This window comes from Mus caroli, unplaced genomic scaffold, assembly GCF_978045245.1.
Source record: "Mus caroli unplaced genomic scaffold, Mus_caroli_1 scaffold_9, whole genome shotgun sequence".
Taxonomy (NCBI): domain Eukaryota; kingdom Metazoa; phylum Chordata; class Mammalia; order Rodentia; family Muridae; genus Mus; species Mus caroli.
The window spans coordinates 58,492,141-58,508,459 of NW_028227264.1; the positions used below are offsets into that span (position 1 = coordinate 58,492,141).

A 16,319-nucleotide genomic window follows, 5' to 3' on the forward strand; every position below is an offset into this window, starting at 1 on the left:
TTTAACTGCCAGACCAATAGCTAACTGCAAAAATTACACTCAGTGGGATAAACCATGAGAGATAAAATTGTGGTTCTGTTTTTATGATGGCGGAAGAAGATTTTAAGGGCACAGATATCATTTACAGAACACTTCAATGCCCATATGCACCGATCAAAGGTATTTGGCCAAATGTCCTTATTAAGGAAGTGCATACGATAACAAGGCAATTGTTTTCCGTTCACACTACAAACATTAAAACTCTGCAACACCAAATGCCAGTGTAAATGTGTGGAGATGAACACTTCTGCCACACTGCAGGGTGTAGGAGCCAGAGAGGGTGGAGCAGCTCATCAAGGGAGGTGGATGGCGGAGGTGAGGGCCGGGCAGCAGAGGAGCAAGGAAGGGAAGAGGGGTGGAGACACATCCATAGAGGAGAAGACCACAAGCGCACAAAGGGAGTGGCAGAGAAAGAGGAAGAAGGGGAAGGAAGGAGAGAGGGAGGAGGGAGCAAGGACTCTGGGTTTGGGTCAGGAGAGGGTGCTAGAGTACAGCCACCTTCGTACCTGTATTGATATTCACAGCAAAGGCGTCTTCCTGGTCAGGCACCAGACGGTCGGTGTCATCCTTGGCCACGATGCTGATGATGTGATACTCCAGTTTGGGGTTGAGGTCGAGGTCGATAGCAGTGACATTGGCAATGACAGTGCCTGGCTCTGCGGATTCCAGCACACTCACTGTCTGGATAGGGTTGAGGAACTCGGGCCGGGAGTCATTGATGTCGTCGATCAGGATGGTGACGATGGCTGTGCCTGACAAGGGAGCGGTGCCCCGGTCAGTGGCCACCACCGTTAGCCTGTAGGACTCCTGCTCTTCTCTGTCGATGGTGGCATTGCCAACACGGATGACTCCCGTGACTGGGTGGATGAGGAAGCGGTCCTGAGCCCCGGCTTCTATTCGGTACACCAGCTCCCCATTGAGGCCGCTGTCCTCATCCGTGGCTGTGACTTGAAGGACTGAGAATCCTGTGGGAAGCAGGAATGGATGAGTGGGTGAGCATTTGGGCCTCTTCTTAGAAAGATCTATCAGGACCTTCTGTTTATTGTGTGTGGTGTATGTGTGTGCAGATATACATGCCCATGCACACAGTGGCCAGAGGAGGATGCCAGACATCTTCTTCTACCAATTTTTGCCTTATTTCTTTGAGACAGAATCTCTCAGTGAACCTGGAGCTAGACTGGTACCCAGTAAACTCTCCTGTCTCTGTCCTTTCCACCCCCCAGTAAACCCCAGTGATCCTCCCTTCTCCCCAAGTAAACCCCAGTGAGATTTATTTATTTATTTATTTATTTATTTATTTATTTATTTATTATATGTAAGTACACTGTAGCTGTTTTCAGACATCCCAGAAGAGGGCATCAGATCTCATTATGGATGGTTGTGAGCCATCATGTGGTTGGGGTTTGAACTCATGTGGTTGGGGTTTGAACTCAGGACCTTCGGAAGCTCAGTCAGTGCTCTTAACCACTGAGTCATCTCTCCAGCATGTAATCCCACTTGTAATACTAGCACTTGAGAGACTGAGGCAGGAGGACTACTGTGAGCTCAAAAGTTGCTTAGGCTGCATATTGAGTTTGAAGTTAGCCTAGGCTACATTTCAGGATATCCTAAGTGACAGTTTTGAGAATTTATCTCAAAGTAATGACAATAGTGATAATAAGATGTCCTCATAGGATGGTGTAGTGGTTTAAATATGCTTGGCCCAGGGAGTGAGTGGCAGTATGAGGAGATGTGGCCTTGTTGGAGTGGGTGTGGCCTTGTGGGGTGGGCTTTGAGACCTTCCCACTAGCTGCCTGGAAGACAGTCTTCTCCTGTTTGTCTTGGGAACAGGATATAGAACTCTCAGCTCCTCCAGCTCCATGCCTGCCTGGATACAGCCATGCTTCCTGCCATGATGCTAATGGACTGGACCTCTGAACCTGTAAGCCAGCCTCAATTAAACACTGTCCGTTATAAGAGTTGCCTTGGTTGTGGTGTCTGTGCACAGCAATGGAAACCCTAAGACAGATGGAATGTTCTTGATCATGACAGCACACCACGATTCCGAGAAAGAATGCCCAGTCTTCCACTGCTCTTCTACTCCAGGTGTTCTGTGTCCATCCGAGTCTCTCGCCCCCACCCACTACCTATCAGCTCCTGCTGGTGCAGCAGTAGAGTCTGGGCCTGACCCTTGTTACCTGGTGGGCAGTTCTCCAGCAGGTGGACGGTATAAGTGGGAGGACTGAAGGTGGGCCAGTTGTCATTGTCATCTAGGATAGTGATGAACAGGTGAGCCGTGCCATTGAGTTGTCCAATGTCTTCGGCCAACAGCAGCAGCTCCAGGAACGGGGGTGAGAAGGCCTCCCGGTCAATGACGACCCCGGACCTCACAGTCACCACACCTGCCACCGGGTGCCGCAGGCCAGGGAGATGAACAGGGAAAGGATACAGTTGGCAAACAGAACAAGAACTGCCACAGCAGACACAGGGAGGAAAGACACCTCATTTCCTGCTGGTTCAGGGACCCCACATCCCAGAACACCCATGTTTGCTATGGTTGTCCCTCCGTGGTGGCCTCTGCAAGTATCAGGGGTCTTGTCTGCCGAGAGTGACCAGGGCATAGACTGACCTGCTCTGTGGGGAGACATGCTTTCTAGATGTCCCTGTCATCAGACTGGCCTCCTGTCCTGACCAAACTGCTATGACATGACTCCTGGGGAGCTGATGCTCTGGTTTGAGGTCAGGAACACTGCTTTTTTTTCTGGCTGAACAGGGTGTGTTTCTGTCCAGGACATAGTACATGCAGAGAGAGGATGGGGGCTGTTTGCTTGGGCTGAGAGTCTGTGTAGCACGAGTTTCCTAAAGTTGCCTTTACTCTTCTTCTGGAGTCCTCCCGTTGAGGCTCTGGGGGCCTAATCCAGTTACAATGTGGTCTGTGGGCTATGGGCAACAGGGCTCTGGAAGAACCTGGGCCCATGCTAAAGAGGAACCTAGAACAATGGTTCTTAACCTTCCTAACGCTGCGACCAGTTCCCCATGGTGTGATGACACCCCCTAACCGTAAAATGATTTCATTGCTACTTTATAACTGTAATTTTACTACCACTATAAATTATGATGTAAATATCTGATATGGCAGGATATCTAATATGTGACCCCTGTGAAAGGGTCATTCAATGCCCAAAGGGGTCTCGACCCACAGATTGAGAACCACCACCCTAGACCCAAGCCTCGCCACAGAATTAGCCTTTAAGCTGCTGCACAGCCCTCACCTGTGCTGTTGTCGATAACAAAGAGGTCACTGTGGGCGCCCAGGAGTTGATACGTGACTATGGCGTACACATCTTCATCAGCGTCCAGGGCCAGGATAGGCCCATTGAGCACGGTGAGGGGTGTCCCTGAGCCAGAGGAGAGGAGTCACCACGGGCCAGCCCGGTCCCCACCCTCCCCCCTCCCCGTCCGTGTCCCCATGACCATGGTTGACGATGGATGAGGGGGGAAGGTGGGGAGGTAGGCAGGGAGGGGTAGGGAGGCCCTGGGGTGGGCCTGCGGCAGCCTTGGCAGACTGAACGCAGATGCCTGGGAGTGGCCTCAAAGCTCTGCTGGGGAGAAAACACAAGAGCAGTGAGCGAGCCCCTCTGGCCTGCCTGGAGCTATGCCTGCTTCCCAGCAGCCTTTGAGGCTGGCCACTCCACTGGAGGATCTAGGGGGCTCCCTGGCATCCCACCATGTGTGTGTGTCTTGTCTGTCCATATGCATGTAGATATTGCTCTATTATAAGGTCTGACTGTACATGGCTATATATACACACTCGTGTATGCGTGTGGGCATCTGAGATCACATGGTAGCAACTGCATGCACATGGGGCACGTTCCAGTTTAGGATGCTCCGGCTATGCCCTTGTCTGTGTGTCTGTCTCTGTTGGTAGGCACAGCTTGCCAGTGCAGGAAATATGTCATAGGGCTGATCACGTGCCTACATGTGTCTGTGCACACGTGTAACTCCACACATCCCCCTTGATGCGGCAGTGTACCGGTCGGTGAATGCACCGATGGGCACACCAGCAGATTTCAAAGTCAAATCCACACAGAGGCGACATCCACCCAGAGACAGTACTATCTGGCTTTGTCTTTCTGAGTCTAAAAAATCAACGTCTGGGGACTCTGGGTGGGGGCAGAGAGGGGTGTGAGGACCTCCAGCAGGCATCAAAGGGAGGTGAGGTTAATTAGTGTCGTGTAGGGGCAATGGCTAGGCTGCCTGAGTGGGATGCTTGAGCCCTTCTTCTAATGGCAGGTCCCAGGAATTCTACCCTACAGGGCTGCAGGGCAGGGAAGATGGGTTCATCTGTGTCCTGGGAACTCTTTTTACCTTGAATTCCTCTCTTGAGGTTAGAGTGGGGCTGTTTTCAGATCACCCCAGGCTGATCAATATCAGTGGCTACTCTTATCTCTCCCAAACAGACCTGTGGTCTCTGCAGCAGCCCTAGCCCCCAAGACTCAGAGCTGCACCCACCCCTCTGTACTGCTGGGTTCTATGTCCAGCTATGCCACTGGGAACAAAGTGTATCATTGGCACCTGAGGCCCCAGTGTGTCTGCCCGGATACTAGGAGCACCTACCAGCAGGAGAGTTCTCCATCACCTCGGCCTGGTAGGTGCCCTCAGTGAAGAGGGGGTGGTTGTCGTTTTCATCAGCCAGAGAGACCAGCAGTAAGTCAAAGTCCTGTGGTGGGCAGAAGAGTGAGAAGGCTGGATGCTGTTCTACTGAAGGGGACCATACTCAGAGATGGAGACTGAAAGCAGGAATCGGGAGATTAAGTGCCATCTTGCTGGTGATCACTGGGTGATCTTCTTAAGATACAATGCCCAGACTGGCCTATTTCCACCTTCCTTCATCAACAAAAATCATTTGTATGTGTGTGTGTTTTAAAGATTTATTTATTTATTTATTTATTATATGTCAGTACACTGTGACTGTCTTTAGACACTCCAGAAGAGGGCATCAGATCTCATTACAGGTGGTTGTGAGCCACCATGTGGTTGCTGGGAATTGAACTCAGGACCTTTGGGAGAACAGTTAGTGCTCTTAACCACTGAGCCATCTCTCCAGCCCCCATCAACAAGAATCTTAAGTCTTTTATGGGAGTGTTATGTGGTGAGAGGGGTACTTAGCCACACCACGCTGCCTACGGATGGGGGATTTTAGATTGGAAGGTGAGTCCTGGCTTTCAGACCTTCATGTCTGATTGATGTTAGCCCAAGTTCACCCATACTCTCATACAAAGCTGTAGCTCAGACCATGCGTCCTCCTAGGGCCCCTAAATATGACTCTGCAGTCCTCAGACGGGGACACAGAGATGGTCCCTGTGCTTCAAAGCCCCAGGATGCACTTTGGAGTAAGACAGCACCATAGAAGCCTCATCAGACAAGTGACTCATTATATTTAGGGAAATGGAGGGAAGAGGAATATTTTATCACTCTGCCAGCTGATTCTCCTGTCCCTGAGGTCCACCTGTTTACTGGTCCAACCAACTCCCCTCACCACAGCCAACACAATTGCCACCAGTGCCATAGACACTGTGGACAGTGCAGATCAACCTTCAGCACTTCCGTGAAATGTATAGAAGTCACAGTAGACATTATGTGTGAATTGTCCCAGGGAGTGGCACTATTAGGAGGGGTGGCCCTATTGGAGTAGGTGTGTCACTGTGGGCTTGGGCTTAAGACCCTCATCCTAGCTGCCTGGAAGTCAGACTTCTGCTAGCAGCCTTCAGGTGAAGATGTAGAACTCTCAGCTCCTCCTGCACCATGCTTGCCTGGATGCTGCCATGTTCCTGCCTTAATGATAATGGACTGAACCTCTGAACCTGTAAGCCAGCCCCAATTAAATGTAGTCCTTATAAGACTTGCCTTGGTCATGGTGTCTGTTCACAGCAGTAGAACCCTAAGACAGTAGGGATCATATAAGAAATGGCAGGCCGGGTGTGGTGGTGCACGCCTTTAAGCCCAGCACTCGGGAGGCAGAGGCAGGTGGATTTCTGAGTTCGAGGCCAGCCTGGTCTACAAAGTGAGTTCCAGGACAGCCAGGGCTATCAGAGAAACCCTGTCTCGAAAAACCAAAAAAACAAAAAAACAAAAAAAAAAAAAAAAAAAAAAAACCAAAAGAAATGGCTCCCTGAGACGGCTGTCACTGGGACTGCTTTCTGTGTCAACAGAGAACTCTAACCCTGTTCAAGAACAACAAACTACAGGGCATTCTATTTGAACAGAGACACAAAAATTCCCAACAAAACTCTTGGAAGCCTAAGAAAGAGGCACCTCCAGGTGATCAGCATAATCAAGTTGGTTTCATTCCAGAGATGATAAGATGGTTCAGTATACACTAACTAACAAATGCAATTCATCACATAAGTGGACCCAGAGCCAGAAATCACACGGTCATTCCAACAGATACGGATCTGGCTGAGTTGGCATCCCTTCACAATAAAATCAAGCGCCTTATCAAGAATATGAGGGCCTCACAAAGGACTGTAGGCAGAGATGGGGCTGGTATCTCCTTCATTGGTGTAGCCACTGATAAGTGGCTCATGTTCCAGAACAGAGTCCAGATGGGGAAAGTGAAGTATTAAGAAAGCAATGTGGCAACACGGCCACTTAGCTGGCCCGGAGCAGCTCTGGGGAAACAGGCACAGGATCCTAGCCCAACACCAGGAGCAGTAAGAACAGACCAACTCCAACCGGAAAGGGACCGTCAGGCTGCACCCACTGCCTTTCAGTAAGGAGCCTGTGTGTTTGACATTCGAAGGACACTGTAGTCCACCTTGGATGTCATCTGGCATCCAATGAGTGTTGGCCCTGGGCCAGGCTCAGTACTGACTCAAGGATGCAAGAGAAAAGGGAGGCTGGGAAGAAAATGAATTGGCTCAAGCACATACTGGTGGACAGGAAAACTGAGATCTGAAGCCAGCGCTTGCTAAGGCAGATGTGTGCTTCTAAGCCTGTGGCAAGCTGCCACCCACTCACCAGGGGAGGGGTGTGTGTGTGTGTGTGTGTGTGTGTGTTTGAGCACCCATTCTCACTCTTACAACTCTCTCTCTCTCTCTCTCACACACACACACACACACACACACACACACACACACGGCCTCCCCACCCTCTCTCCCTCTCTCTTCCCCTCCCCACCTCTTTTACCCCATCCAACCTCAGTGTCTTGCAGCCTTACCTTCCTGGCTATGCGTGGGTTCTCCGGGTTATCCTTCACAGAAACAGTCAGCCTGTACTCCGGGATGCGCTCTCGGTCGAGGGGCCGGTTGACAGTGACAATCCCTGTCTGGGATGTGCCTGGCTGGTTAGAAGAGCAGGTACTCCCCACCCCCCACCCCCCACAGCCCAGTTACCCGTGCTCTGACCACAGTTCCTAGGCAGCTAGAAGCACCTTCCCCAAAGTACCTAACAGATAAGGGTCAAAGGAGGGCACCAGGATCTTTCCAAGGAGATGGTTAAGTCAGTGATAACCAAATTCTGGGCAAACCCAAAAGAGGGACCTTGGGTGTCAACAGACTTCAGACACTCCAAGAGGCCAGGAGAGAAACTCAGGTGCACTTAAGTATGGCTCAAGCCATCTTACAGTTTGAGGTTTGGGTGTGCCCAGGAGAAGGCTTGAGGGGTGCGTTAAGGGAGTGGTTGGTGGATACCAGAAAATTGCTGCTCAATAAAACCAAAGGGGGCCTGACTGACTGGGACTGAGTTCCCGTACTGAGCACTGCAATCCACATGGGCAGCGCTGGATCAGGGCAACTGTGCTAATGAATGCGCCCATAGCCAAGTGACTGGTTGATTGGTGAAGCCAAAAGAAACCAACTCAATTGCTTCTAAGCCTCCCTCTGTTGTTTAATTAAGGCGGATGGTGCTCCCTTGCTGGCTGGAATTCCCACAACCTGTCTGGCTCTAGGAGATGACTTTTTTTTTTTTACTTTTTTTTTGGGGGGGGGGGTTTCGAGACGGGGTTTCTCTGTGTATCCCTGGAACTTACTTTGTAGACCAGGCTGGCCTCGAACTCAGAAATCCGCCTGCCTCTGCCTCCCAAGTGCTGGGATTAAAGGCGTGCACCACCACGCCCGGCTCAAGAGATGACTTATTTTGAGTAGATTTTTTTTTTTATTATACTTGGTTGCTTTACTTTTTTTTTTTTTTGAAAGGCGGGATCTCTTATGGCATGGACTGACTTCAAACTATGGAGCCATGATGATCGGATCTCCTAATCTCTCTGCTGTGTCTTAAGGGCTAGGATTATAGAATACAACACTGCATCCATCTTACGCTTGCTTCTTTTGATTTTGCTTCTTTTGATTCAGGGTTTGTAGGAATTCTGGGCTAACTGTGAACTCCCAGCAATCCTCCTGCTTAGCCTTGCAATGGCTGGCCAGGAGCTGGGTGTGTGCTAGTACTCATGGATTCTAATTAACTTTAGAACTGCTGCTGCTCACACTTTGGGGTCCAGTTTCTTCATGACCACAAAAAAGTCTCTGCCCCAGTCTAGAACCCAGAGCTCCTCAATGGGCCTCCGGTAGGAAGGGCTGGGAGCCCTGGGCAGATCCAACCCTACCGTGGCATTGATGAAGAAGGCCCGCTCTCGGTTGCCAGCGGTGATGTTGAAGGTGAGCAGGGCATTGCAGCCGCTGTCAGCATCGCTGGCCAGGACGTGGGCGACGAAGCTGGAGACAGGGCTGTTCTCACTGATGGTGACGTTCATGGGAAGATTCAGCAGCACTGGGTCATTGTCATTGATGTCCAGCACTCGGATTCCCACTAGCATCTGGGGAGAAGGGAGAGTCAGGGGTGGATGTGACCAGAGAGGATGGGACTGAGACAGAGCCAAGGTAGCAAAAACACTGAGAGGGGGTTGTCAAGGGAGAGGAAGATGAAGGACGAAAAGCCAAGCAGCAGAAGGAGAGGGGAGCGACAGGTTTGAACCAGGGGCAGAGGTCAGAAGGATGGATATCCAGCCCCTTGCGAGGTATTATGAGGCAAGTACCCTGGAGAGCTATGATTCCTCAAGGCTAAGTTTGAGAGGCACCTCTGGTTTCTCTGGGCTAAGAGAGACCATGTTTGCAGTTGTTCAGTGTGCATCAAGGGATGGCACAGAACTAGGCCAGGACTCACCGTGGAGCTGAGTGGCGGCACTCCCCTGTCTCGGGCACAGATGGTCAGGTTGTAGAAGGCGATGGTCTCCCGATCCAGTTCGACATCCTTGCGGACCCTCAGCACACCCTCCACAGGAGAGATCACAAACTCCCCTGGAAGCCACCAGAACAGGTCCGAGTTAGCGGGTCCTGCCTGTGAGCTCCCTCCCTCCAGCCAGTCGCTCCCGGGGGTATCAGGAGCAGCTGAGGCATATGTCATCCGGGCCCTTTATGGGCATAAGGGACAAGTGGCAATTCCTGACCAATCAGCTTCTCTTGTGGCCTCCAGCTGGCCAGAGGATGACGCAGGTGTGGTGATTGTGTTAAAACGTAGGGGTGGGGAACCTTTGTTTCTATCTATTTTGAGGCAGAGTTTCACATAGCCTAGGCTGGTCCTGTACTCCTTATTCTTAAGCCTCCATGTCCCCAGTGTTGGGATTCCAGCAATATGCCATTGTCCCTGGCTTATGGGGCAGCCCTCCCCCTCCCCCATGACACACTCTTCCTGACCGTTTGTGGTCAGAAACTTACTAATAAAGATATTAGGCACTTTGGAAAGTGTGTTCTAGACAGGTAGAAAAAGAGCTCAAGGTATCTGGGGAACCAAAGCAACCACTGGGCCACGTCACAGCAGAGTGTCACGCAACTGTCTAAGCTGGCTGCCACCACTGACTATAACCAAAGGAAAGCGCTGTGGCCTGTCCTTTGCTGTCTGCAAATAACACCACGAGCCTAGCACAACTAGCCGGTTGCCTCTCCTTAGAGGTTCATATTTCCTTTTGATACGTGCTTTCTTACAGTAGTGGCACTTCCTCCCTTGGGGTAGGGACGTGGCTCAGAAGTTAGAGTAGTTTGCCATGCAAGAATGAGGACCGGAGTTTGGATCCCCAGAAACCCATGTGAAGGTCAGGACATCATCCTCCCACCCGTAACTCCCACCCAGAGGGCAGACACAGATGATCGCCAGAACCAGCTGGCTAGCATCTCAGGGAGTTCTGGGTTTAGTGAGAGACCCTGCCTCAGAGAGTAAGGTGGAAGAGGGTGAGGACGCACGCACGCACGCACGCACGCACGCACGCACGCACGCACGCACGCACGCACGCACGCACGCACGCACGCACGCACGCACGCACGCAATGGAGAGGGGGAAACCCCTCCCAATCCCTTTGTCTTATCTCTGAATTCTTTGCCTGGTAGAGATAAGAACCTGGAATCCTTGGGCAGAGCTAGATCTCAGCCAGCTGTCTCTAGTCTCCCCAGCCTGCCCTGGTGGCCAATGTGACTGCGTAGGTAGGAAATTCTGTGAGAAAAGACATATAGGAAGGACGACCACTCTTGTGAGCGCCAGGCAGCAGGCTAACAGGATGAGAGACCCTGGTTGGCTCCTGTTCGGATCCCCAGCTGAACACAGGGCACGATCTTCCAGGCCTGTGGTAATCTGATTTCTTTCCCCTGTGGCTCAGATCTCCCCTGGACCCTGCCTGCGGAGGGCTAACAGAAATCTAACTCTGACACAAGTGTCAACGTCTGTGGCTCATGTTCTTCGGAACGTGAAGGCAGGAGCCGGAGAAGAGTATCCTCTGGGCTTCCAGTGTGTTCATGACAAAACAGGCTTGAATCCCCTGGGTTTCAGAGGTTTTCTGGATAAAACCCCTCAGGGTTAACAGGGTAGAAGTTGGAGAGAAAGATGAGATGTGAGGGATGAAGGGATCCGGGGGACCAAGTGGGAGCCTCTGTGGAGGATAGAGAAGAAGCTGGGGCTCTGGTAATTGGTAAGGATGTGAGGAGGGGTCACATTGTCACCTCGGCACACTTTTCCAGGATCTGAGCTGGGGAGAAAGTTATCCTCATTTTCCCCCCTTTTTCTTGAGACAGGCTCTTGGGCTATAGCCAAGGTTGGCCTGGAATTCGGGGCAATCCTCCTGCCTCAGCCTCCTAAGTGCTGGAATAAAAGTACGAACTTTCTCTGTTCTTCTTGGTACTTGGGGTTTAAGCCCAGAGTGAGGCACACATTGCAGAGGCTTGGCAAAGGCAGAGGCCCAGGCATCCTGGTGGCTTCTGTTGTCTGTCTCACACCCCAGGACACTAACTCAGGTGCCTAGCTTCGGCCATGATAGCTCCCATGCCCTGCAGCTGGGACTTCCGCAAGCTCTTCCGCTCCCAGGCTCCCTAAGGACCCTGGCTTTCTCTGCTTAGGGGTGAGGAAGTTGCAGAGGCAGGATTTCCTGTGCCCTGGGCTCCAAGGCCTCCAAAGCTCGGGGATTCCCTTTCTTGGGGTTTCCCAGTCCTGTTGACACCCGGCTATGTGCTGGCAAATGGCTCCCCTCCACAATGGCAAAGACAGGGAAGAGCTGATTACAATGGAAGGCTTGTGGGAGCAGGCTTGGAATGATGGTGGAACCCTGGCTAGACACCCCTATCCCCTTACAATTAGTCTCTTCAGCAACTTCCCCTGGCCAGAACTCCTAATATCTTCCCACACCCCATCCTCTATACCTAGAGATAGGAGGCCACAACCTTCAGTATGGTTGTACCTGGCCCACAGCTGGATTCTTCCCAAGCCTTGCCTTGATTGTCCCATTTGGAAAATGGGCTCACAAGCAGGAGTTCTCTTGGCTTGGTCTGGTCACAAAGTAACTCTTGATATGGGAGGGGCATCCTAAAAGAAGCCTAGGTGCTCTCTAGGGGACTGAAAGCTTGCAAAGAAGATATAGAACTGGGAAGGGATCCCAGAACAGCTTGGCCAGAATGGGTAGCTGAGAGGTCCCAAGAAGGAGGCAAGATTGGTGGGCAAAGCTCAAGTGGGGATGGCATGTTTCCCTGGCTTTCCTTTTTCCCATAACTCCTAGGGTCGGCAGGTGCAAAGGTCCTGAGGTCTGAGCATCTCCAGAGGCTCACAGAGTTGCAGAAAGACTCTCTAGTGGGGATCTGAATAAGAGAATGAAGCTGAAGAGATGATTTTTGTCTGGCTTTGAGGACCATGCAGAGGAGTCAGCTTTTATGGAGGAAGGTAGCATCTCGGGGGCTGTGAGCATGGAACAGATGTGACCTGACTGAGGTTTTAACGAGTTCACTGCAGTTCTTGTACTTGGGGCCCTTCAGATGAGGGATGGAAGCAGGGAGGTCTTGGGAGAGTGTGGCACAGCTAGAGACTGGGAGGTGACTGGGCCGGGTAGCAGGCCCTTGCAGGCACAGGCTGCAGAGACCTTTGTGCTGAGTGGCCTGGGTGCCTCCCTTTATCTGCTGATAAGAAATGTTGAAGGTAGAGCCGATGTGAATCTGAGGGGTGGGGGTGGGGTGGGGGTGAGAGAGAGTGTGCAAACCTGAGTCAAGTCATGTTGCTCCAAGAGCCACTGTGGGTGTCCACCTCACTCAGTAAATGCCAAGACCTCTTGATGGCACGCTCTCTTTCTCCTCTTGCTCAAGTTCCTACCAGACCCCAGACCTTTCCCTCCCTCCCCCAATTCTATATCCTACCAGGCCTGCTTGGACCTCAGGACCTTTGTGCTTGATGCTCTTTCTGAATACCTCTCCCCCACCCCTCCATCTGGTTTGTGTCTCTTCTGCATCCCATGGTATGGCCAGCACACAGTAAGTCCTCAGCACATAGTAGGTTCTCGCAAACAGTTACAGAGCGATCAATTGGAAAGCAGGATATTTTACCAATATTTGATATTCACTTTTTGTCCTTAGAAAATGGTGAGGACTGACACCCCAGAGTTCCTGTGGGTGACTGGTGGCTGCCACAGTCTCAGCTACTTGCCTATTACAGCTTTTTGAAGGGTCTCCTTACACCCACGGGTGTCATTTGGTTGATTCCCTAAGTCCTTGAAATTCTTGCTCTAGCTAACAAAGTGTCTTGAGAGAAAGTGTTTTTCTAAGCCTCCAGCCTTTGAGTGGGGCCAGCAGCCATGAAAGCTGTGCAGACTTTTTGGTTTTTAAAGACCTCACTGTGTAGCCTCGGCTGGCCTTGAACTCATACAGACCCACCTGCCTCTACCTCCTGAGTGCTGGAATTAAAGGCACGGGCCACCAGGCAGGTAGGCTTTTGTTGGGGGACACTGAGGTGTTATAAGGTGCTCAGCGCTCCCCAAATGTACACCCTAGGTTCTGGTGTCCTGAGATACAGGTAGTGGGGATGCTTGCTTTCCTTCAGCTGAAGATTTCTCCAAGTATGAGATGGGTTTTTCCTACCTGTGCCTAGAGAGCTATGGCCCTCAAAGAGCACCAGCCTATGTCCCAGATTCCATGCTGATAAAGGCAGGTAGCATTGAGCCCCATGGAGGACAAGATCACACACCAGTGATAGACTGTGTGAAGACTTCCCTCATCCCAGTCCTGAGCAGGTGAAGAGAGGTCCCTGGGCCACGCACACCACAATGCCAGCATAGGCCCCACTTACCCAGTGGGTCTCCATCCACAACACTGTACTCCACCTGCCCATTGGGGCCGGAGTCCCGGTCGTGGGCCAGGAATGTCCACACTCTGGGCCCTGGCTGGCCTTCAGTGACGTCAAATGGTCCTTCGTAGTCCCGAGGGAAGGTGGGCACATTGTCATTGATGTCATTCACATTCACAAGCACCTGAGACAGTGAACAGCTTAGCCAGGCCTGGCTCCAGATGTCTGGGGACACTCAGCAACTGCACCTTGTACTGGGTCTGGCGCTGGCACCCAGGGGCTAAAGGGAATGTATGGCATCATGGAGTGGGCGGGCATCTAACCTGTGCATGTGCCTGAGCTCTGGTCCATGTCCCCCCACCTTTGTGTGTGTGTGTGCTTTGGGTATGTGTGTCTCTGTGTGTAGTCATGTGTATGTCTATGTGCCTATGTGTGTATGTATGTGTAGTTGTGTATGCACGTGTCTCTGTAGTTTTTTGTGTGTATATGTATGTGTTTGTGTGTCTCTCTGTGTGTATGTGTGTATATGTGTGTGTTGCTGGGGATCGAACTCATGACTTTGCACATGATAGGCAAGTACTCTACCACTGACCTTCACCCCAGCTCTCTCTCTCTTCCTACATAGCCTGAGCTGGTCTTGAATCTCTAATTCCTCCGTCTCTACTTTCTGTGTGTCTTTATGGGCACAACTGATTAACAGTACCACCATGGGTTAACTCATCCTCATCCTCTGGACATCCCATGTGGTCCCCTTTGCTCCTCCTCCATCTCACACCATAGCTTTCATTCATCAGGAAACAAGTTCAGGGAGGTTAAGTGATTTGTCCAGAGTCACACAGCCAGGAAACGAAAGAGCTGGGATCTGAATCACTGTTAACTTGACCAGAAGGCATGCTTTCTCCATGAAGGACAAGAAGGCAGGGGTTTTCACTCATCTGCTAGACATAGTCACAGAGAAGCTCAGTGACTTTCTCAAAGTCATGCAGCAAGACTGGATGAGCTGCTCAGATAAACAGGAGTCCCTGCCTGCAGGCATTGCCTCCCAACAGGAATTTCCCTTTTCCTTCCCCTTCCATCAGGAAGTCTCCTGGGTATTCTTTGTTTTCCTTCACCGCTACATTGGGGATGTATTCCACTTACGGTGGTAGTAGAGGTGAGGCGGTGGGACAAGATGGGACACTGGTCCGTGGCAGTGACAATCAGGGTGTAGCGGCCATGACTGATCTCATAGTCTAGTTCCTTGGCAGCTGTAATGACACCCTGGGGACACAGAAAGTTCAAGGGGAGAGGATGATGATATAACTCTATGGTTATACCAGATAGACTCTGACATCCTAGCCACAATTGCTGTGTCTGTGCCCATACAGACATCATTAATCAATCACAGCACCACTGAAGGCAGCTAGGTCCTATCCACAAAAACTTTCTGTCCCCTCTCCCCCTGTCACTGGGCACTCCAGATTTCCTTCTAGGCTTTATGTTTGCTCCTTATACCCTACGGTATCACAAAACTTCCCACCCCCTGAAGAGAGGTTGCCCCCCTCTCTGCCCCCAACTGCTGACCGTGTGCTTGTTGATTCGGAAGGTATTGATGATGTTGCCTGCCACGATGGCATAGGTGACAGTGCCATTCGGCCCCTCATCCAGGTCCAGTGCCTGGACGGTGATGAGGCTGGCGTTGACTGTGTCTGGGCCCTCATCCAGCACCACCTCATAATGTGGCTGCTGGAACACAGGAGCGTTGTCATTCTCGTCCACGATAGTCACGTACACGTGGGTGGTGGCCTGGAGAGAAGAACATGGTCAGATGCCTTGGTCAGGAGGCCAGAGAGATCAAGGTTCATCCAGCCTGCTGTTTTTCTGGGTTAGACTCACTCAGTGTGATCCAGTGTAGGATCCCATATAGGGGAGAAAAGAGGAGAGAATGGGTGGGGGAGGAAGTCACAGGCTGGTAGGAGAATGTACAGAGGCTCTGTTAAAATCAAGTCAGGCAACTCTTTAGGGCCAGGTTAGCACATGTATCACCATTTCTATGTCTGTGCTCATGGCAGACATCATCAATCAATCATAACACTGTGGAGGCCAGATACAAGCTTGAGATCCTTGTCAGCACAGTGACCCAATGATTAGAATTGGCATAGAGAGCTAGCTATGGTGTCAAACACCTATAATTCCAACACTTGGGAGGCAGAGGCAGGAGTATTGCTATCAATTCAAGGCCACTTTAGATATACATAGTAAGACTGAGGTTAGTCAATGATTACATAGTGAGATGCTGTTTCAAAGAAATTAACCCCACAAACCCTCCAGGCACATGGTATGAATTCTAGTAGCCTCCCCAATTCAGAGCACTTCCAGATAAGTTTACAAGAGGAAAGAACATGAAGTCTTCAGTCCAATGTGTAAAAAAGAAAAACACACATTTATAGTACTTTAAAGACCAAGGACATCAGGCTTGGGTGACTTCATGGTTAAAATCTGTTAACCTCTGAAAAGTGAGATCCCTAGAACATGACTTTACTGTAAGAAGTTTCTGTGGTTCTATGATTGGCTATCTCTAGCTGATGCTTAGACCATCAGGCCATGAAACATACTCAACCAATCAGCACTCAGGAACATTTTGCGGATGGCTGTCTGGCTTTACACAATGGGGGGTGGGGTAGGAGGCAATATAAACATGGCCTCCCTGTGTGCTGGTGTCCTGTGGTCCCTGACTTCTATTT

At 51.0% G+C, this 16,319-nt stretch overlaps 1 protein-coding gene across 1 annotated transcript in view; it reads right to left on the bottom strand.

The window, feature by feature from the left end:
- Cdh23 (cadherin related 23) overlaps positions 1–16,319 on the bottom strand; it is a 383,664-nt gene that overhangs the window by 19,821 nt on the left and 347,524 nt on the right. Inside the window, exons 38-47 of the mRNA XM_029482781.2 lie at positions 15,160–15,381; positions 14,737–14,856; positions 13,600–13,780; positions 9,178–9,311; positions 8,621–8,830; positions 7,238–7,345; positions 4,636–4,738; positions 3,291–3,416; positions 2,217–2,420; positions 546–1,004 (exon numbers count right to left, since the gene is read on the bottom strand). Of these exons, the coding sequence (XP_029338641.1) occupies positions 546–1,004; positions 2,217–2,420; positions 3,291–3,416; positions 4,636–4,738; positions 7,238–7,345; positions 8,621–8,830; positions 9,178–9,311; positions 13,600–13,780; positions 14,737–14,856; positions 15,160–15,381 (1,867 nt within the window). The remainder of the gene's footprint in view (positions 1–545; positions 1,005–2,216; positions 2,421–3,290; positions 3,417–4,635; positions 4,739–7,237; positions 7,346–8,620; positions 8,831–9,177; positions 9,312–13,599; positions 13,781–14,736; positions 14,857–15,159; positions 15,382–16,319) is intronic.